The sequence below is a fragment of the Gobius niger genome (assembly GCF_951799975.1).
Source record: "Gobius niger genome assembly, chromosome: 15".
Taxonomy (NCBI): Eukaryota; Metazoa; Chordata; class Actinopteri; order Gobiiformes; family Gobiidae; genus Gobius; species Gobius niger.
The window spans coordinates 10,023,189-10,038,282 of NC_136866.1; the positions used below are offsets into that span (position 1 = coordinate 10,023,189).

Genomic DNA, 15,094 nt, shown 5'->3' on the forward strand with positions numbered 1-15,094 from the left:
TTGGCACGATAATCCATTACGGTGCCCCGTCGCTGTATTCAACTATCATTGTTTCACTCAGGCTCTCATCTCTACTGCACCTGAGTAGATAAGCATTTTGATGTCCATTCATAAAAATAAGGGAATGTGGTATACATAAAGGCGTGCGTTGTTCATTTGCTCGTGATGTTCAACGGCAAAGATGGAAGAAGTTGAAGTACGAACCAAAGTAGTAACTTTTCTGGGCAATCAATCAATCAATCAAAGTTTATTTATATAGCACTTTACAGCAACACCAGGAGGACCAAAGTGCTTCACAGAAAGATAAAACACATTTAAAAACACCAAATAATTGCAACCTAGACACAATTCAGTGCTCAAGTATTAAAAGCAAGTTTGAAGAGATGTGTCTTTAATCTTGATTTAAAAAGGGACAGGTCCGTGAGAACACGCAGACTGAGGGGCAGGCTGTTCCACAGTTTAGGCGCGGCAACAACAAAGGAACGATCGCCCGACTGTTTGTACCGGGACCTGGGCACGTCCAGAACCATCTGATTGGCAGACCGGAGAGTTCTGCTGGGGCGATGTACGGTCAACAACTCAGACAAATAAAAAGGAGCGAGACCATGGAGGGCTTTAAAAAGCCCTCCATGGTCTTAACCCTCACCTACAAAAGTAAATTTTATCCACTTATTATCCAGGTATCAAGGCATTACCCAAATCTAAAAGCTTCCTGAAAAAAGTGTCATGAAAACGTAACAAATACTTGACAAAAAAGCGACAAACAAAATGGTGCAGTGCCTCCTGGGATTGTCCCCGCTACATAATGTGGTGTCCTGCACTGGTCAGCTCCTCCTCCTTCCTCCTGTGCAGCTCCCTCCGCTCCACAAAAGTCTTTCACCATCTTCTGGGAACGTCCATTAGCCAGAACAATACAAGGCATGCATGGCTTAGCTGTGAGTCTCGCCTGGATACCTCCTCATTTGTCCCTTCTTTGTTTCCTGTAGCTCCTCCTGTGACGCCTCCACTGTGCTGCAGCTGAGGGGGGCTCTTGGTGCCTCTTTAGCGTCTCAGAAGAAGACATTTCTAGGTCTCAAATGTCTTTATCTCACAAGCTGGCTGTTTGATTACTTTTAAAAAGCTGCTTTCTTCAGGACCATTATGGACTCTTTGCAATAAAAAAAATCAGCCGAACCCCACAAAAACGTACAAAACTATCCAGTTAAACAATGTAGAGCACAAATGCAGAGCAAAACATGCAGCTGTGCCAATAGAGAGGGAGGTTGCTGCCACAAAAAAGTGACAAAATAGTGGAAACACAAGGAAAAATCTTAGATCAGTTTTAGCTTTCAAATGACGCGTTACCGTGGCCTATAGGCTGTAAGAAGTTTTTAGATGTGGGTAAAGCCGAACTGGAGAAAAAAGCGCTCCGTTAAAGTGGGCGGGAAGAGGTTACAAAGGCCTGTTCAGCATGAAAGACTGACGAAGCTGGGAGGCAAACTCACAACAACGCTAAAGCTGGGATATGTGTTGCAGCCTTAACCATTAGCCCATCGTGCTCCACAGAAGAACTTCAGATATAGTTTTATGCAACAAACAAATAACTACTACTATGACGACTACTACAACGGCTGCTAATAATAATGCTACACATGTATTGCGCTACACCACTGCTACTCCAACTCCCACTCCTACAGTCATTACTGTGATTTCAAGTTACACCCTTGTGCTGTAATGAATGGATGACTTACATGCTTCCAGTGGCGGAGCTGCTGTCTGTGGGCAGAGATCCATTGGAGCGCTCCATTTGGGCAAGCCTAATAGAACAAGAAAAACAATTGAAAGTACCATTAAACCAAAAAAATAATATGCCCATAAATGAGGCTTTCCATGATTAACTTTCCTAAACAGCCATGCGGCTCAATACCACACGATCCAGTCTGACTAATACATTGTGAATGACCAACAATGGTGTGCCCGTGTTGTGCTTTGTGCTTGTAATCCCACACTAATGAGACTGGTGATCAAAGTCTCTATTTCGCCCACTCCAGTTATAATGGTAAGCCATCTGGACACACAATCCTTTATATTGAACAATAACCAAATGTAGGGAAGGGAAAGCGTATTAGATTTACTATACAGCGGGATTCATCTTCTAATTGGGCGCCCTGTGCAAATGCAATTCCATAAGGGGCTTTTTTTATAATGAACAGAGCTACTGTCTATCTATATATTTCAGCCGGGTTGTATTTCAGAAAGTGCAAGTGTGTGTGGCCGCTGATAAAATGCTCCGCCGCAGACACTGACCAGGGGTTAATGGCGTGTGACCAATAGCGGGTTACAGGCCACGCAGAGCAGTGCCGCATCACAAGTCGAGTTATAAGCGCTCACTATATAAAAGGGGACTCTGACATTGACAACCCGCACATGATATGCCGGGAACAGGGATTTTCTACCAGGGTTTTTGGTTTGTGGATGTGGGGAATTTGAAACTAAATTAAGGCGAGGAGTATGTTTACGCTGAGGGTAAACAAGCATTAGGGTCTGATCAGCTGTGGTTTGTTTGTATGAAGAGGAAAAGGGGAGAGTGGGAGGTTATAATTAGGCAAATCTGGAGCTGGTCACTCATCTCATCTGTACTCCGTTATTAAAACACGCAAAAAGTAAAAAATGTACACAGATGGCTATTACTGAACAGTTCTCTGGAGACTTTGATCGCACAATGAGCATTTCTCAACAACTACTACTGTCTCCTTTTTATTCTGCATAAAATGTCATTGTTCAAAAATACATTCTCCTTTTCGTTAGCTATCATTTTTCTGTTTTTGCTTTTATTTTTTGTAACATCATTGCATGCAAACATAGCGTAACAAAATCACGTCTCCTAGTAATGTTTTTTTGTCTCGTATGTTTTAGTTATTATTTGAAATGTACGCATACCCCATAGCACCCAGTTAAGTAATTGGTTCATCAATATGGAAATATAAACATTGTCTGCTTATGGAAATGACAGCATAATGTTCGGTTTACAGAATAATGAGGCATATCGTGCTAAATCTAAACTCGATTTCCCAGAAGATTTCTCTCTCTCCTCTTTATTACAGTTATAATGTAATTCCATAATAGTGTAATTAAACGAGATGCATCTTCAGAGAATGTGATATGTATTTCAGTGACGCGTAATCCGTCCAGATAGACGCAGCATCCTGTTTGCGTGTAACTGGTGTCACCTTGAATAAAATATGATATATTTGCACACCACATTGGTCAATCATTCATTATGCATGTCTGAGCAGCAGGAGGCGACACTGATGAGGGATGATCCCGTGGGTGGGTGAAGCGCGTACCTGCTGGCGAACTGCTCTATCCTGGAATGGGTGTCATCATGAGAGAGCTGGGGTGACTGGGACAGCCTGCAAATGGATGAAGTAATGGAGATGAATGAGATTGGGCCTATCCCATCGCACAGACATTAAAACAGCCTTATTCGCATGCATACATTCTCCGCAAGGCCCCCTGATAACATCGGCAAAATCATGAACAGCGGGATGAAGAGAGAGAAACTACAGCGGGATGATCTACTGCGGAGGAGATGGGAGAGAAGTTGTGGATGCGGGTTTTCGGGTCAACAGCTGGGGCGAGCGGCGGGCAAACATGCAGTGGCTATGAGTTAGAGAAGTTCATCGTGAAAAACTAATGTTAGCGGTGAAAGAATCAGCGACGTTCCTGTGTGACATTAAAAACAACGGGAAGCTGGTGTGAGTAGGGGCGGGGTCCAGGCTGGAGGTTTCCGGGTTTTCATCGTGGATACTCACTCGTACTGCTCGGGACACATGCTGATCAGGGTGACGGGACTGTTGGGACAGGAGAGAGGAGAGGAGGGAGGGGGAGAGGGTCAAAAACAACCAGGGCAGTCACCGCAGGACATGGCAGAACAGTTGACGAAAAAAAACTCATAACGCAGTACAAAATATTCCCCCGCCTGTGGTGTTACCTTTGTGACTCGAAAAAAACTACTTTGAAGATTTGACAGAAAATGTGGGCGTAAAAGATCTGAGATGAAAGTGCGTAGTTGTACGTTTGAAACAATGTGTCATATTATTACAAAAAAAATCACACTGTAATGATTTATACATTCTGTTCAAAATATCTTTCAGTAAAAAAATCATCTTTTATCTACAGTATATTCGTCTAATCTGTCAGTCGTCCAGGGATTTCCGCGCTCATCAGATCAAGATTGGTAACCATAGCGACCTTAAACACAGCTACTTTGTGCTTTTTAGTGTCATAACCCATGCACATTAACCTCATTAATATTCATTCAAGACTCTTGGCCACGGAACATGTCGGCTAATGCGCCGTTTTCCAGGAATAGTTTTGGTAGAGCGCCTTTTCTGCCTGTTCTCCTGTTGAAATATTCACACAGATAAAAGCTACGGCGCGCGGGTGTCGTTCTCAGCGGGACGGCCCGTTCTCCGACACATCTGTTGCTCCGGGGGAAAATCTGAAACGTGTCGCACAATTCCGATGGGAACGACGACTCTGCGTTTTGAGAAGCCCCGCCGGTGCTGCTGTCATCCCGTCTGTGTCACACTGCTAATCACTGGAGTCTAGACTACAACGATGGGGCTTTTAAAAACAAGTAACAACCACGGGGAATGTTCTGGGTTCCAAATACAACCATAATACACCAAAGTGAGCCAGGATTTTAATTTAGGAATCAGGATTATACCAGAAGATAATCCGGCTGTAGGCCATGTTTCAGATCTTGTCTTTGACTAAACCTAAAACATTGTCTCTACAACATTACCTTTAATTAAGGGATAAAGTAAAGTAATTAAAGAAAAGACCAAATCAGATCTTTTGAACAGCTCGTTAACTTTTTCAACAGATCTCATTTGCTGTACGATCGTAATCTTCTTTCTTTCTGTCCTTTGTACCTCAGGCATTTTTACATTCACATTTACACAAGTTAATACGGTAGGGAAGTAAAAGATTTTACACTAAAACTTAATCAAAACCGTTGAACAAAGTGTAACTTAAACACACACATTTCCAAAGGTAAAAATAAATCCTGATGGTTTAATGGATTTAATGAAAACATGTGTCTCTCAGCAATTAGATCTTTAATGCATCACATAAAAAGTCTTTTGAACAGCTCTATGAAATGAACATATCCCAAAGACTCTGCTCCTATTTAAAGCAGAACTAAGTAACTCATGCCCCTAGAGGACATAAGTGCCACTGCAGGTGTCGTAGCATGTTGCACTTTTTAATCCTTAATTGTCCGTGAGATTAAATAAGGGAGAGAGGGATATTGTACATCCAATTACACATTTTTTAAAATACTGTTTAAGTGGCGCTAGCCCGCAGTTAGCTTTGCCCGCTAGCCTGCTAGCTTCTTGTTCGTGATTCCATTAGTGTGTATTGGTGCCTCCGACCCGGTGCAGAACAGCTGCAAGTGTGGTTTTCTGGCCAGAGACACCAGGGGAGATGAAAGACCCCCCAATCATCCCATTAACACTTGTATTACCCCCAGAAGGACTACGGAAAGGATTTGTTAAGGTAAACGAGTTACTTAGTACTGCTTTAAGAACAAGAATCCCATCATAGGAAGTGTAATAAACTTGGATTACACCAGGAATTAATCGGATTGGACTAAACAAAGTCTGAATCAAGTCTAAAACATGGACTAAACTATTTTTAAACCGCAAAGCAGCTCTTTGAGTCCTCAGTGGTATCCAAAACCCTGAACTCAAACCAGGAACAGAGAATGGCTACACAGAACAACAGTGAAAGATTGTATTGATGCAAACGTAACAGAAGGGAGGGCAGTGTAATGGCAGAGACCTTGGGAGTATTGTGCCTTGACAAATATGGCTGCCTCACTAAACTGTATTTGAATGGACCACTGCCTCTGTTGGCTGTGGGGAAAAAAAGCAATAACAGTGCTCACATTTGACTTGTGCTCCTGAACTGCAGTCAAAATAAATGGGGGCGCTAGAACAAAAATAGATTGTTTCTCAGATGAGGGTGAAAAGCTATTGTTCTCTCTAAAGATTTGAGTATTGCTTTAAAAGCGAGGTTATCAATTTCAATGGCAAGTGCAGCGTTTGCCTTCAAAACATTGATCTGAATTAAATTAACGCACGGGAAAGGTTAGCAGATATATCATCTAAAGTTTTTGTATAACTTTAGCTTAATCTCTGAAGCAATTTCCATATGTAATCCAGTACATTGGACTGAATATATTTAGCAGTTTTGTGTCATCATTTCAGACAAGGGTCAACAGAGTGCAGCGTAGCCTGAAGTTATCACTCAAACTGATTTTCACATTCGGAGTGACTTTCATATAGGTAGTCCGTATTCCAGCACTGTAGACATATTAACAAAAACATGTTGTAAATCGTTGATCTTCGCAGTCACCGCTTGCGGCGAAATGCGCGCTGCAGCTGTGAAGGAGATTATGAACGATGCAATGGACATTTTGATGAATCTCGCCCAGTCCAGGCCCATTTGTTCCGGTCTGACACGGTGCTTACAGACGACGGGCTTTTGTTTTTCCCGATAATCAATTACATACCAGTCTGTGTATTGGGCGACATGCAATCTGTAATATGACAAAGACCGGGAAATGATGGGAGAGTAAATAATTAAATCGAAATTAATTGAAATGCTTGATAGAACAATATTTCAGCGTATTCTCGTAGGTTTGAGAGAAATGAGTCGGTTGGAGATGGATGTTGTCCGTGTGCTAATGTCCACTCATTACTGACCAGCTGTTAGGGCTGAACACGCTCATTACGCTGGAGGCATCAACAAATACCTCCCTGGTTTCATGATGTAGCATACAGTTTTATTGATTTGATGGGTTTGTATAAGACTTTTGTTAAACCGAATGTGATATAGCATTACACAGCGTCTGCCAGCGATTTATTTTGGGTCAGTCACGTAGATGCCTCAGCTCATCTGATGTAGGACGCTGAGCGGGTTGTGCCAGGTTAGTACAGGATGGGAGACCGTGTGGGGACACCAGGTGCTCGGGTGAGTGATGAGTGAGTGGTGGGTGGCACAGATTGGGAGGCAACTGTGAGCACTGCGCACCACCGACGTATGACGGGAGTGAATAATTGTCCCTGGAAAGGCATTGTGCAACATTGCGGAAACTAAAGACAGTCCGATATTATATTAAATGGTAAATGGTCTCAACTTATATAGTGCTTTTCTACCTTCATCAGGCCCAAAGCGCTTTACAGTAAGGCACCAGTCACCCATTCACACTCTCATTCATACACCAATGTATGCAGACACTGGAGGCAAGTAGGGTGAAGTGTCTTGCCCAAGGACACAGCAACAGTGTGCATTTGCGGGAGCTGGGATTAGAGGTCGACCGATATGGGTTTTTCTAAGGCCGATGCTGATTTTTGGGGATTTTTGTTGGCCGATTCCGTTATGCTTGGCCGATATTTTTACCGATATTTTTGGCCGATTTTCCCAAATGTCTGGTCTATAATCTTGTAAAAACATGAATGCTTGGCAACTCCAGCAGAGGCCAACATTATTTATTACTTCAGATGATTCAATCATAGCGTCTGTCACAGCTTTGATTCGTTGCCATTAGCATTAGCATACTGTTGATAGACGCAGTATTTGCACGCCGATCAAAAACACAAATGTGGAGTTGAAAACTAGCTCAACGATTGAATTCTTCAGGTTCTGTGCTACAAAATGACTGAGCACTAGGTTTATTGAAACTAACTTTAGTCAAACTTGTAGCTAGCTAATTTCTCAGCTCCCCTGAGGCCTAGAAAGTTGCGGGAGGACGTTTTAAAGCCATGACTTTGCTCTTTCCAATTCATAAAACAGGAAGTCTATCACTTTCGGTCCCAGAGATATTGTCTTTTTTCGGTGCTAGATCGGCCAGTAACCGATATTGTAAATCCCCAAATATCGATATTGGATAAATTGGGGCATGTGACCTTTTTCTTGTGAATACTTTGATGTTGGTCTGGTGGTATATGAAAGACACATTATTTGTAGTGCCCATGCCCAAATGGTAAGAAAGGTTTTTTTAACAACGGATAATTTTCTTGGTAACACCTTTCCATCTTTGTTAAGAGCGAATATAAAAAAAACCTGGCACAGGCCTCCAATTTACTCTCAAACCCATTAATGTTGCCTAATCTAATGTTAGAGAGGTTATGTAAGCCGTGAACTGCCAAAAAGCCAATACTGAGTAGGGAACCATTACACTCGTTCTTTCACATTATCAAATATCGCTGTGACGAATCCAAAATCCTGTCTTGTGTGAAATGAGGCAGAGATTGAAGTGGGAGGTGAGGAGGGGCGCTGGTCGGTGCCATCGAGGTGCGCAGTGGGCGGAAAGAAAAGGGAAGAATTATGATACATGAGTCAAAGAGGAGGCAGAGGAGCGAGTTAGAGCATCACAGAGGCCAATTATACAGCAGACGTCTCATTTTCTCTCTGAGTCACTTTTCAGGAGCCAAAAGCAAAGTAAGAAAAGTTTTGCAAAAATTCCCTGTTTTGAAATTCCAATATGGCAAATGTAATCTTCTGTGTCGTGTGGTGCAATAAGAAGCTCAAAGGCTGGCGATGTGACGCTAACCTAATCTGAATAATCCTTAATCCCCAGACCTTAATTACAGCAAAATCCATTTCAATTAAGCATTTTTCCCAGTGACTTTGTGATGCCAAAAAGCAGTGAACTGGCACTGAATTGCTATCAACATTGTACATGACGAACCCCTCCCAACATACTAACTTTACTGTTTATAACGAAGTGTCTGCATTTTCTTAGAATCTAGACTAACCCTGTCACACTTTGGCTGTGCTTTCCAACGCGGCACCTGTCGAAGTTATTTTTTGGAGCACATCACTGAAACAGAGTGGGAGGTGAGGAGGAGGTGGCTGTAAAGTGATGATAGGACGAATGAATGATCTGGACTCATCCATCTGAGGGGTGACTGTGCGCAACTGTGTGGGGCAAACGCTGTGCCCAATGAGTCATCGTGAGCGAGCGGGCTGTGATGTACGCCTTTTGGTGCCTGCTTGATTTAATGTGGCGGGAAAGACGGGTTCGAATACGGGTACGAATAGTCGAGTGAAAAATATCCATCGTACACAAAAAGACCAAACGTTTCGCATATTACTATGAAAGCAAGAATTTGTGTACTTATGCAGGTAAGATAAATATACTGTTGCAAGAGCAGCATTTCACTTTAGAACGGTTTATGAGTATTTGGTTGATTTTGTTTACATGCTGATTTTACGAAAGAGGTAGAATCAAAATTGCAAAGTAACAAAAACCATAAGTGGGAAAAACGTATTTAAGGAAAATAGAAGTATGATGTGGTAATGATAATAAATAAATATTATTGAAAAAAAAAAGTACAAGGCAACCTAAGATTTTTTTCAAGCAAAGTAGCACGAGTGTAAGCAAAAGTAGCATTAAAGTGATAGTCTGGAAGTCTAAATGTTACAAAATGCTACAAATTGTATAAAATGTGCAAAATCAACCACCTGGTCATGCAAAGTAAGTAATAATATACAATTTTTTGTAAAGTCCCTCATTCCCGGAGCTCAGCTACTAATCAGAGTCTAGAACCCCCTCCTGTTGACCAATGAGACGATCTTTTCAACTGAACCAGCCTGTCAGGTCAAATGGAGGGGTTCTGTTATATTCTTCAATAACAGCTTACCACCACAGCGTCTGGAGTCAATGAATAATTACTACTATGTAACACTTTGAGAAACTTGTAACACAGGCTTGTAAAGTGCAATACAAGTGTAAGCTGTTATTATTGATTAGGCTACAGTTACAGTCAAGTTGCTCATGTATTGTAAAAATGTTTTCTATTGTATTTTCCTGTTTACATCATATGTGGCCCGCGACCCGCCGTGGGCGCTGAATTTCAGCCCATGATCCAAAATGAGTTTCACACCCCTGATCAAGTCCCTTTAAGGAGGGGAGGAATTTCATCGTTCACTTACAAATTTCTCTTTGCAAACTTATAGACTATAACTTTCATTGTAGTGTCTCAGGTCAAAAATATTTTTACTTTATTGACTTGCACTTTAGTTTAGTTTTAATGAGGGGAAGGCAACCTTCCCCAAGTTTCAGCATAATGGCTCCTTCTGAGAACTCTCTCGTGGGGGATTTAGAGCTGGCAAAAAGCCTCATCAATCACAAGTGTGTCGCAGTCGCTACAAGATCTACAGCCAAAGCACCAGGTAAGCGAGACAGGTAAACAAATACGCACTGAGTGGACATTAACACCGCTGTCAGAGTTAGACGTGTGGGCAGTGTCTCACCATCGGAGCTTTAATGATTCACTGATTGGAGAATTTACTTTAGCAGTCATAAGCGGCTCTAAACAGTGCTGAGCTGTAAAGGATTTTAAAAGGATTTTGACATTTGGAAAAGATATTAACTAAAAACATCCACAGTCATGTGATTTCTCGCAGTTCATGTGTAAGTTTCAGTAACTTAGCTTACGTTTCTAGGTTGTCGCCCTCGAGCACGGTCTGGACAGGCAGGTATCCCAGACGCGGATGTTTGGCGAAGTACTTCTTGGATCTGAACTTGTTCTTGAGCACTTTGGTGAAATCCCGCATGTCTTCGCCCGACGTCGTCTGAAGGAGAGGAAAGACACTGTATATCTGATGCTAAACCAAAGATCACTGCAAAACTCTTTCATTAATATTGTCTTTTCCAATAGACGCTTTAATAATAGAAATTGTCTCATTTGAAATTGCATTTGTAATGGTTCGTCAAATCAAAATGAAAAAAAAACAGCACTTGTGTAAACTTTATTTACTATTTATTCATTCATTGATTTATTCTTTCCTCAGCGTAAGTTTGAGGTGTGAGCTTTAAAAGTAGCTTCCTTTTTCTTTGTTATTTTCTCGTATGTTGAGCGTAGTGGAGCGTTGAATAAAACCAGGAAATGAATGTACTCAAAGCGTTTCTGAGAAGTGAGTGCAGCAGGTCAGGGGTAGATAGAAACATTCACAACTGAAATTATTTTCCCATCACAAAGAGCCTCTCAGGACCGCAAAAGAATAAAGTCCAATCCACATCACAGGAATCAACCGAGCTTCAACAATCTCACTGACAGGACCCGGTAAAACTATGAAAATGCCACTTCAATCAAATCAAGACCCCATAAAGCAACAATGTCGTGGCGATAAAACACCGACTGTGGCAAAAATACGAAGGAGAATCTCATTAAAGTGATGCGCCGTGACTCGCAAGACCCCATCAAGACTAAAATCAACACGAAATTTGTTTTTGTGCATCTAATGGGGTTCATTATTCGTCTACACAGAGTGATATTTATACCACCATCAGAAAAAAATTCATCTCGGTTTCACAGCAGAGGGACAAGTGTGATCAAGTGTTGAGAGATTTAACCTTTTCCGAAAGTTATTCGTCTATTTTCTGAGTTGGCAGGAACAGAACTCGGGCGTAATGAGAGTAAAAAGGTTCATTTGTAAAAATAAAAGTCCGTCTGTTCTCCTATTAATCGGGTGAAATGTTACGCAGTTTAACCACCGCTGTGTTTTGTGAGCTCGACTTCCCTTCGCACAAAAGTAGCTTATTTCAGTGGAGTGATCGCCGCACTCAACCCCTCGCTCCTCCAAAGTCAATATCTGTCCCATTTGCAAAATTGAAAAAAAAAAAAAAAGAAGCAAATTAAAAGACAGAATTGAGAAACGTCTTCACTCGAGTCGCTCCCCCTGTTCGGTGTTGGGCAAAATTGAAAAGAGCTGGCAAGTGTGCAATCCTAAATGAGAAAGCCGAGTTCACCTCCCTCCCCTTTGCTCTCTCCGCGCCGAAAGTGAAATATGACTTTGAGGCAGGAGAGATACCTCAAAGGCTGGTGACTGTTTTATCATCAGTGCGCGCGAAATTAAACGCAGACACATGGGTGAGCCTGCCGTCCCGGGAGCCGGCTGTGAAGACACTGGCGCAATCAGCTGCGCGGGGAGTGTAACATATCAGGGGACAATGGTACCTTGCAGACGTGGGAAATTGGAGGGGTGGGTGGGGGGGTGTCAGGGGGTGAAAAGTTTGTGCCTCGAGTCAGAAAAAAGTACGAAAAAAACATGACTTGGGGGGCGGGGAGAAAAAGAAAGTGAACAAGAAAGAAGCCGAGGAAATTCTGACCCGAATCTATCAACCCCCTTGAGTTTGAAGCGCTGCCTGGATCTCTCACACGCCGGCCTCTCTGAGTGAGACTGAGTGCAGAGACCGGCCAGGGCCAATCACACGCCACCTTTTACCCAAAAATCATGGCTTATCGAGAACTCCATCGGGAATTATGGAGTTTTTAGATCACCTGCTCACGAAGTCTATAAAACACGGCGGAGCGTGGGATTAGTTATAGACGGAAAAGATCATGCAGAAGTAATGGCACGGTCTACCTCCAATATAGCATGAAAATTGATTAGAAAAAAAAGGTTTTATGGAGGTATCAAGATATCAAGAGTCTTTCCAATATTTCTGTCGAGTTTGTTTGTTTGTTGTTGAGTTAATGTGACAATATATGGAACTGTACTGTATTGCCTATTTTGCCACTTGGAAAATTAGAAAAATCGAGAGTAAAATGTAACAAAGTGAGGAAATCGAATACAGTGAGCCTCTGAAGTCGTAGTCTTACCGGTGTGCAGTACTCCACCATGGGGTAATTGAGCTTATGGCCCTTGGCGGTTCGTCCGGAGAAGAAGCAACTCTGACAGACATCATAGTTGAAGTGTTTCAAACTGCGATACCTGGAAAGAGAATAGGAGAGGGGGAGAGTGAGATTTATTTGAGGATCGACTCGTGAAGGTGACAGAGAGCCAACAAGTCTGAGGGACTTCAACTCTGCAAAGGAGCAAAATGTACTAACATACTACGGAAAGGTTCTGGATATTTGTTTTGGCAGATAAAATTCCGACAAGCAATAGAAGCAATGGGAAAACGCAGCAATAGAATGGGCATTGTCAAATCATTTAACCTGGGTGATAATAATACGCTCTCTGTACTGAGCGAAAATTCACAATTCAATATCAGTATCAAAACTGTCGAGTAGACTGTGTAGACAAGAGCACATGGCTCTAGGGCTTGACATTGCCTGCATATATTTATAGAAGCCTGAAGGCTTTATCCCTTCACTTGAATTCTCCAAGGGTAGAAACTAAGAAGTTAGAAAGTGTAGTACAGTACAAGTATACGAGGAAGGGACCAAGAGCATAAAGAGGTTTTAAGCTAAAGACCAAGTATTTCTTCCATAGTGAGTAAAACCTTCACAATTAAAACAACTTGATCAAGTGAACTTACTGTAAGTCAATGTCTCACAATACAATACACAGAATCCCTTTAATTAAGCTATAAGCTTTACCCAAATCTAAAAGGTTACCGCCTATTGGCCAGTGTATTGCCTCATTTGAAAGCTCAGACCTACAAAACTCATCTATTGTAAATGGACCTTCTTCCTTGTGTTTTTGTCACCTTTTGCCACATTTTATCGCTTTTTGTCACTTTTTTGTTGGGTTTTCCTCACACGTTTGTCACTTTTCATCACTTTTTCATCATTTTTCTGTTGTGTTTGCCGTACTTTTCTGTTCCTCTTTTGTAGCGTTTTTGGCACATTGTTGTCACTTTTTCATCGCTTTTTCGTCACGTTTTTGTCGCTCTTTTCTTGCATTTTCATCCTGGTTTTCATTCTGTTTTAATTGTTGCTATTCTGACACTTTTTTCCAAGAAGCTTTTAGATTTGGGGTAAAGCCAAACTGGACAAAATGTGCTCAGCTCAGGAGGCTCAGAAGTCATCCCCTACTTAATCTCACTTCTGACTCAAACTTTGACCATTACTGTACGTCCCGACAGGGTGACAGTGATCTGGATTCCCACCAATGTACGGCGGCGTCACACCGACGGGAGGCCGCGGAACATTCAACACCTAAATAGAGACAGGAGCCATTCACACATAATGGCCTAAGTCTTTCATCTTCCCCCCGCTCCTCGCCGCCGCCTCCAAGGTGAGCTGAGTGATGAGCTTCCAGAAACCGCCATATATCAAAGGAAGCAACAGCGTACACAACACCTCTCGAGTCACACGCGCCATTACACCGACATGTAGCATATTACCAAGAGCTGCGCGCCTTAACTCACCTTCACAGAGGGAGGGCCCCCAGATAACCCCTAATTAATGGCTTTCAAAACTTGGGTGGAATATTTTTTACAGAGAGTCATGTGCGGTACTGATAATATACTTTACTGCGAGTACGCAAAGAACGAACAGGGATGGTAGGTAATAGATGTGACTAGACCTTTAAAGAAAAATGTTAGGGCTCACCTCTTTTACCCCCCAAAAGCAGCTTACCTGTACATCCATAAGAGCACTGTTGTAACAAGCTGTCATCGTATCTCCCGACCACACAAAATATATGCTACTTTTCTTTGCCCCTTTTGCTGCCTTAGCCTCACTCGTCTACTTCCCATCGATCACTGACACGGCGCAGTCAACGCGTGCTTCATCAAACGTCTCGCTGTGTTTTCTCTTTTCTGCCGGCAACGCGAGGCATCTGAGAGGGACAACGTTGCCGCCCCCGGCTTTACGTCGCTTGTCGATGAAAGATACAAGCTTGCGTGAATGTTTATCAGCGCCGGTCATTAAAACGTGCGTCTGTGTCTTGGGCGGGACGGGCGCCTCTTGGATTGCTCTCGGTCTTGTTTGTGCGGAATATGCTTTGGGTACGTTTAGTGCGAAACCCCTGGCTGGTATTTAGTCAGTGCCGGATCAGCTGCTGACATTTAGATAAAAGCCTCCCCTCTGGAGCGGGATTTGGCCTTTACTCCCGGCCCCATGGAAACGACTGTGGCACATTTAGATCATGTATAATCGCCTGTCCGCTGTGTTAAATGCTGCCGATGCATAACAAAACGTGATAATGGCTTTTGGTTGTTTACACGGCGCAGACTTCAGAACGGGTTTGATTCCAGGGCCTTCCTGTGATCAAGACTCTCTGCACAGACACACTGATCACATGCGTAGGACAGATCTCCGACGGTGACACTTGAGTCTACACAAACACCCCAAAAAAAAAG

At 42.6% G+C, this 15,094-nt stretch overlaps 1 protein-coding gene across 6 annotated transcripts in view; it reads right to left on the reverse strand.

The window, feature by feature from the left end:
* Positions 1-15,094, reverse strand: part of utrn (utrophin) — a gene marked incomplete at both ends in the record, with an annotated part of 155,992 nt that overhangs the window by 19,445 nt on the left and 121,453 nt on the right. For 2 of the 6 annotated variants that reach the window (XM_079571934.1, XM_079571939.1), the window contains 5 exons: positions 1,731-1,796; positions 3,327-3,392; positions 3,795-3,833; positions 10,496-10,632; positions 12,663-12,774. In XM_079571934.1, the coding sequence (XP_079428060.1) occupies positions 1,731-1,796; positions 3,327-3,392; positions 3,795-3,833; positions 10,496-10,632; positions 12,663-12,774 (420 nt within the window). The other 4 variants (XM_079571935.1, XM_079571936.1, XM_079571937.1 and 1 more) reach the window with 4 other exon arrangements.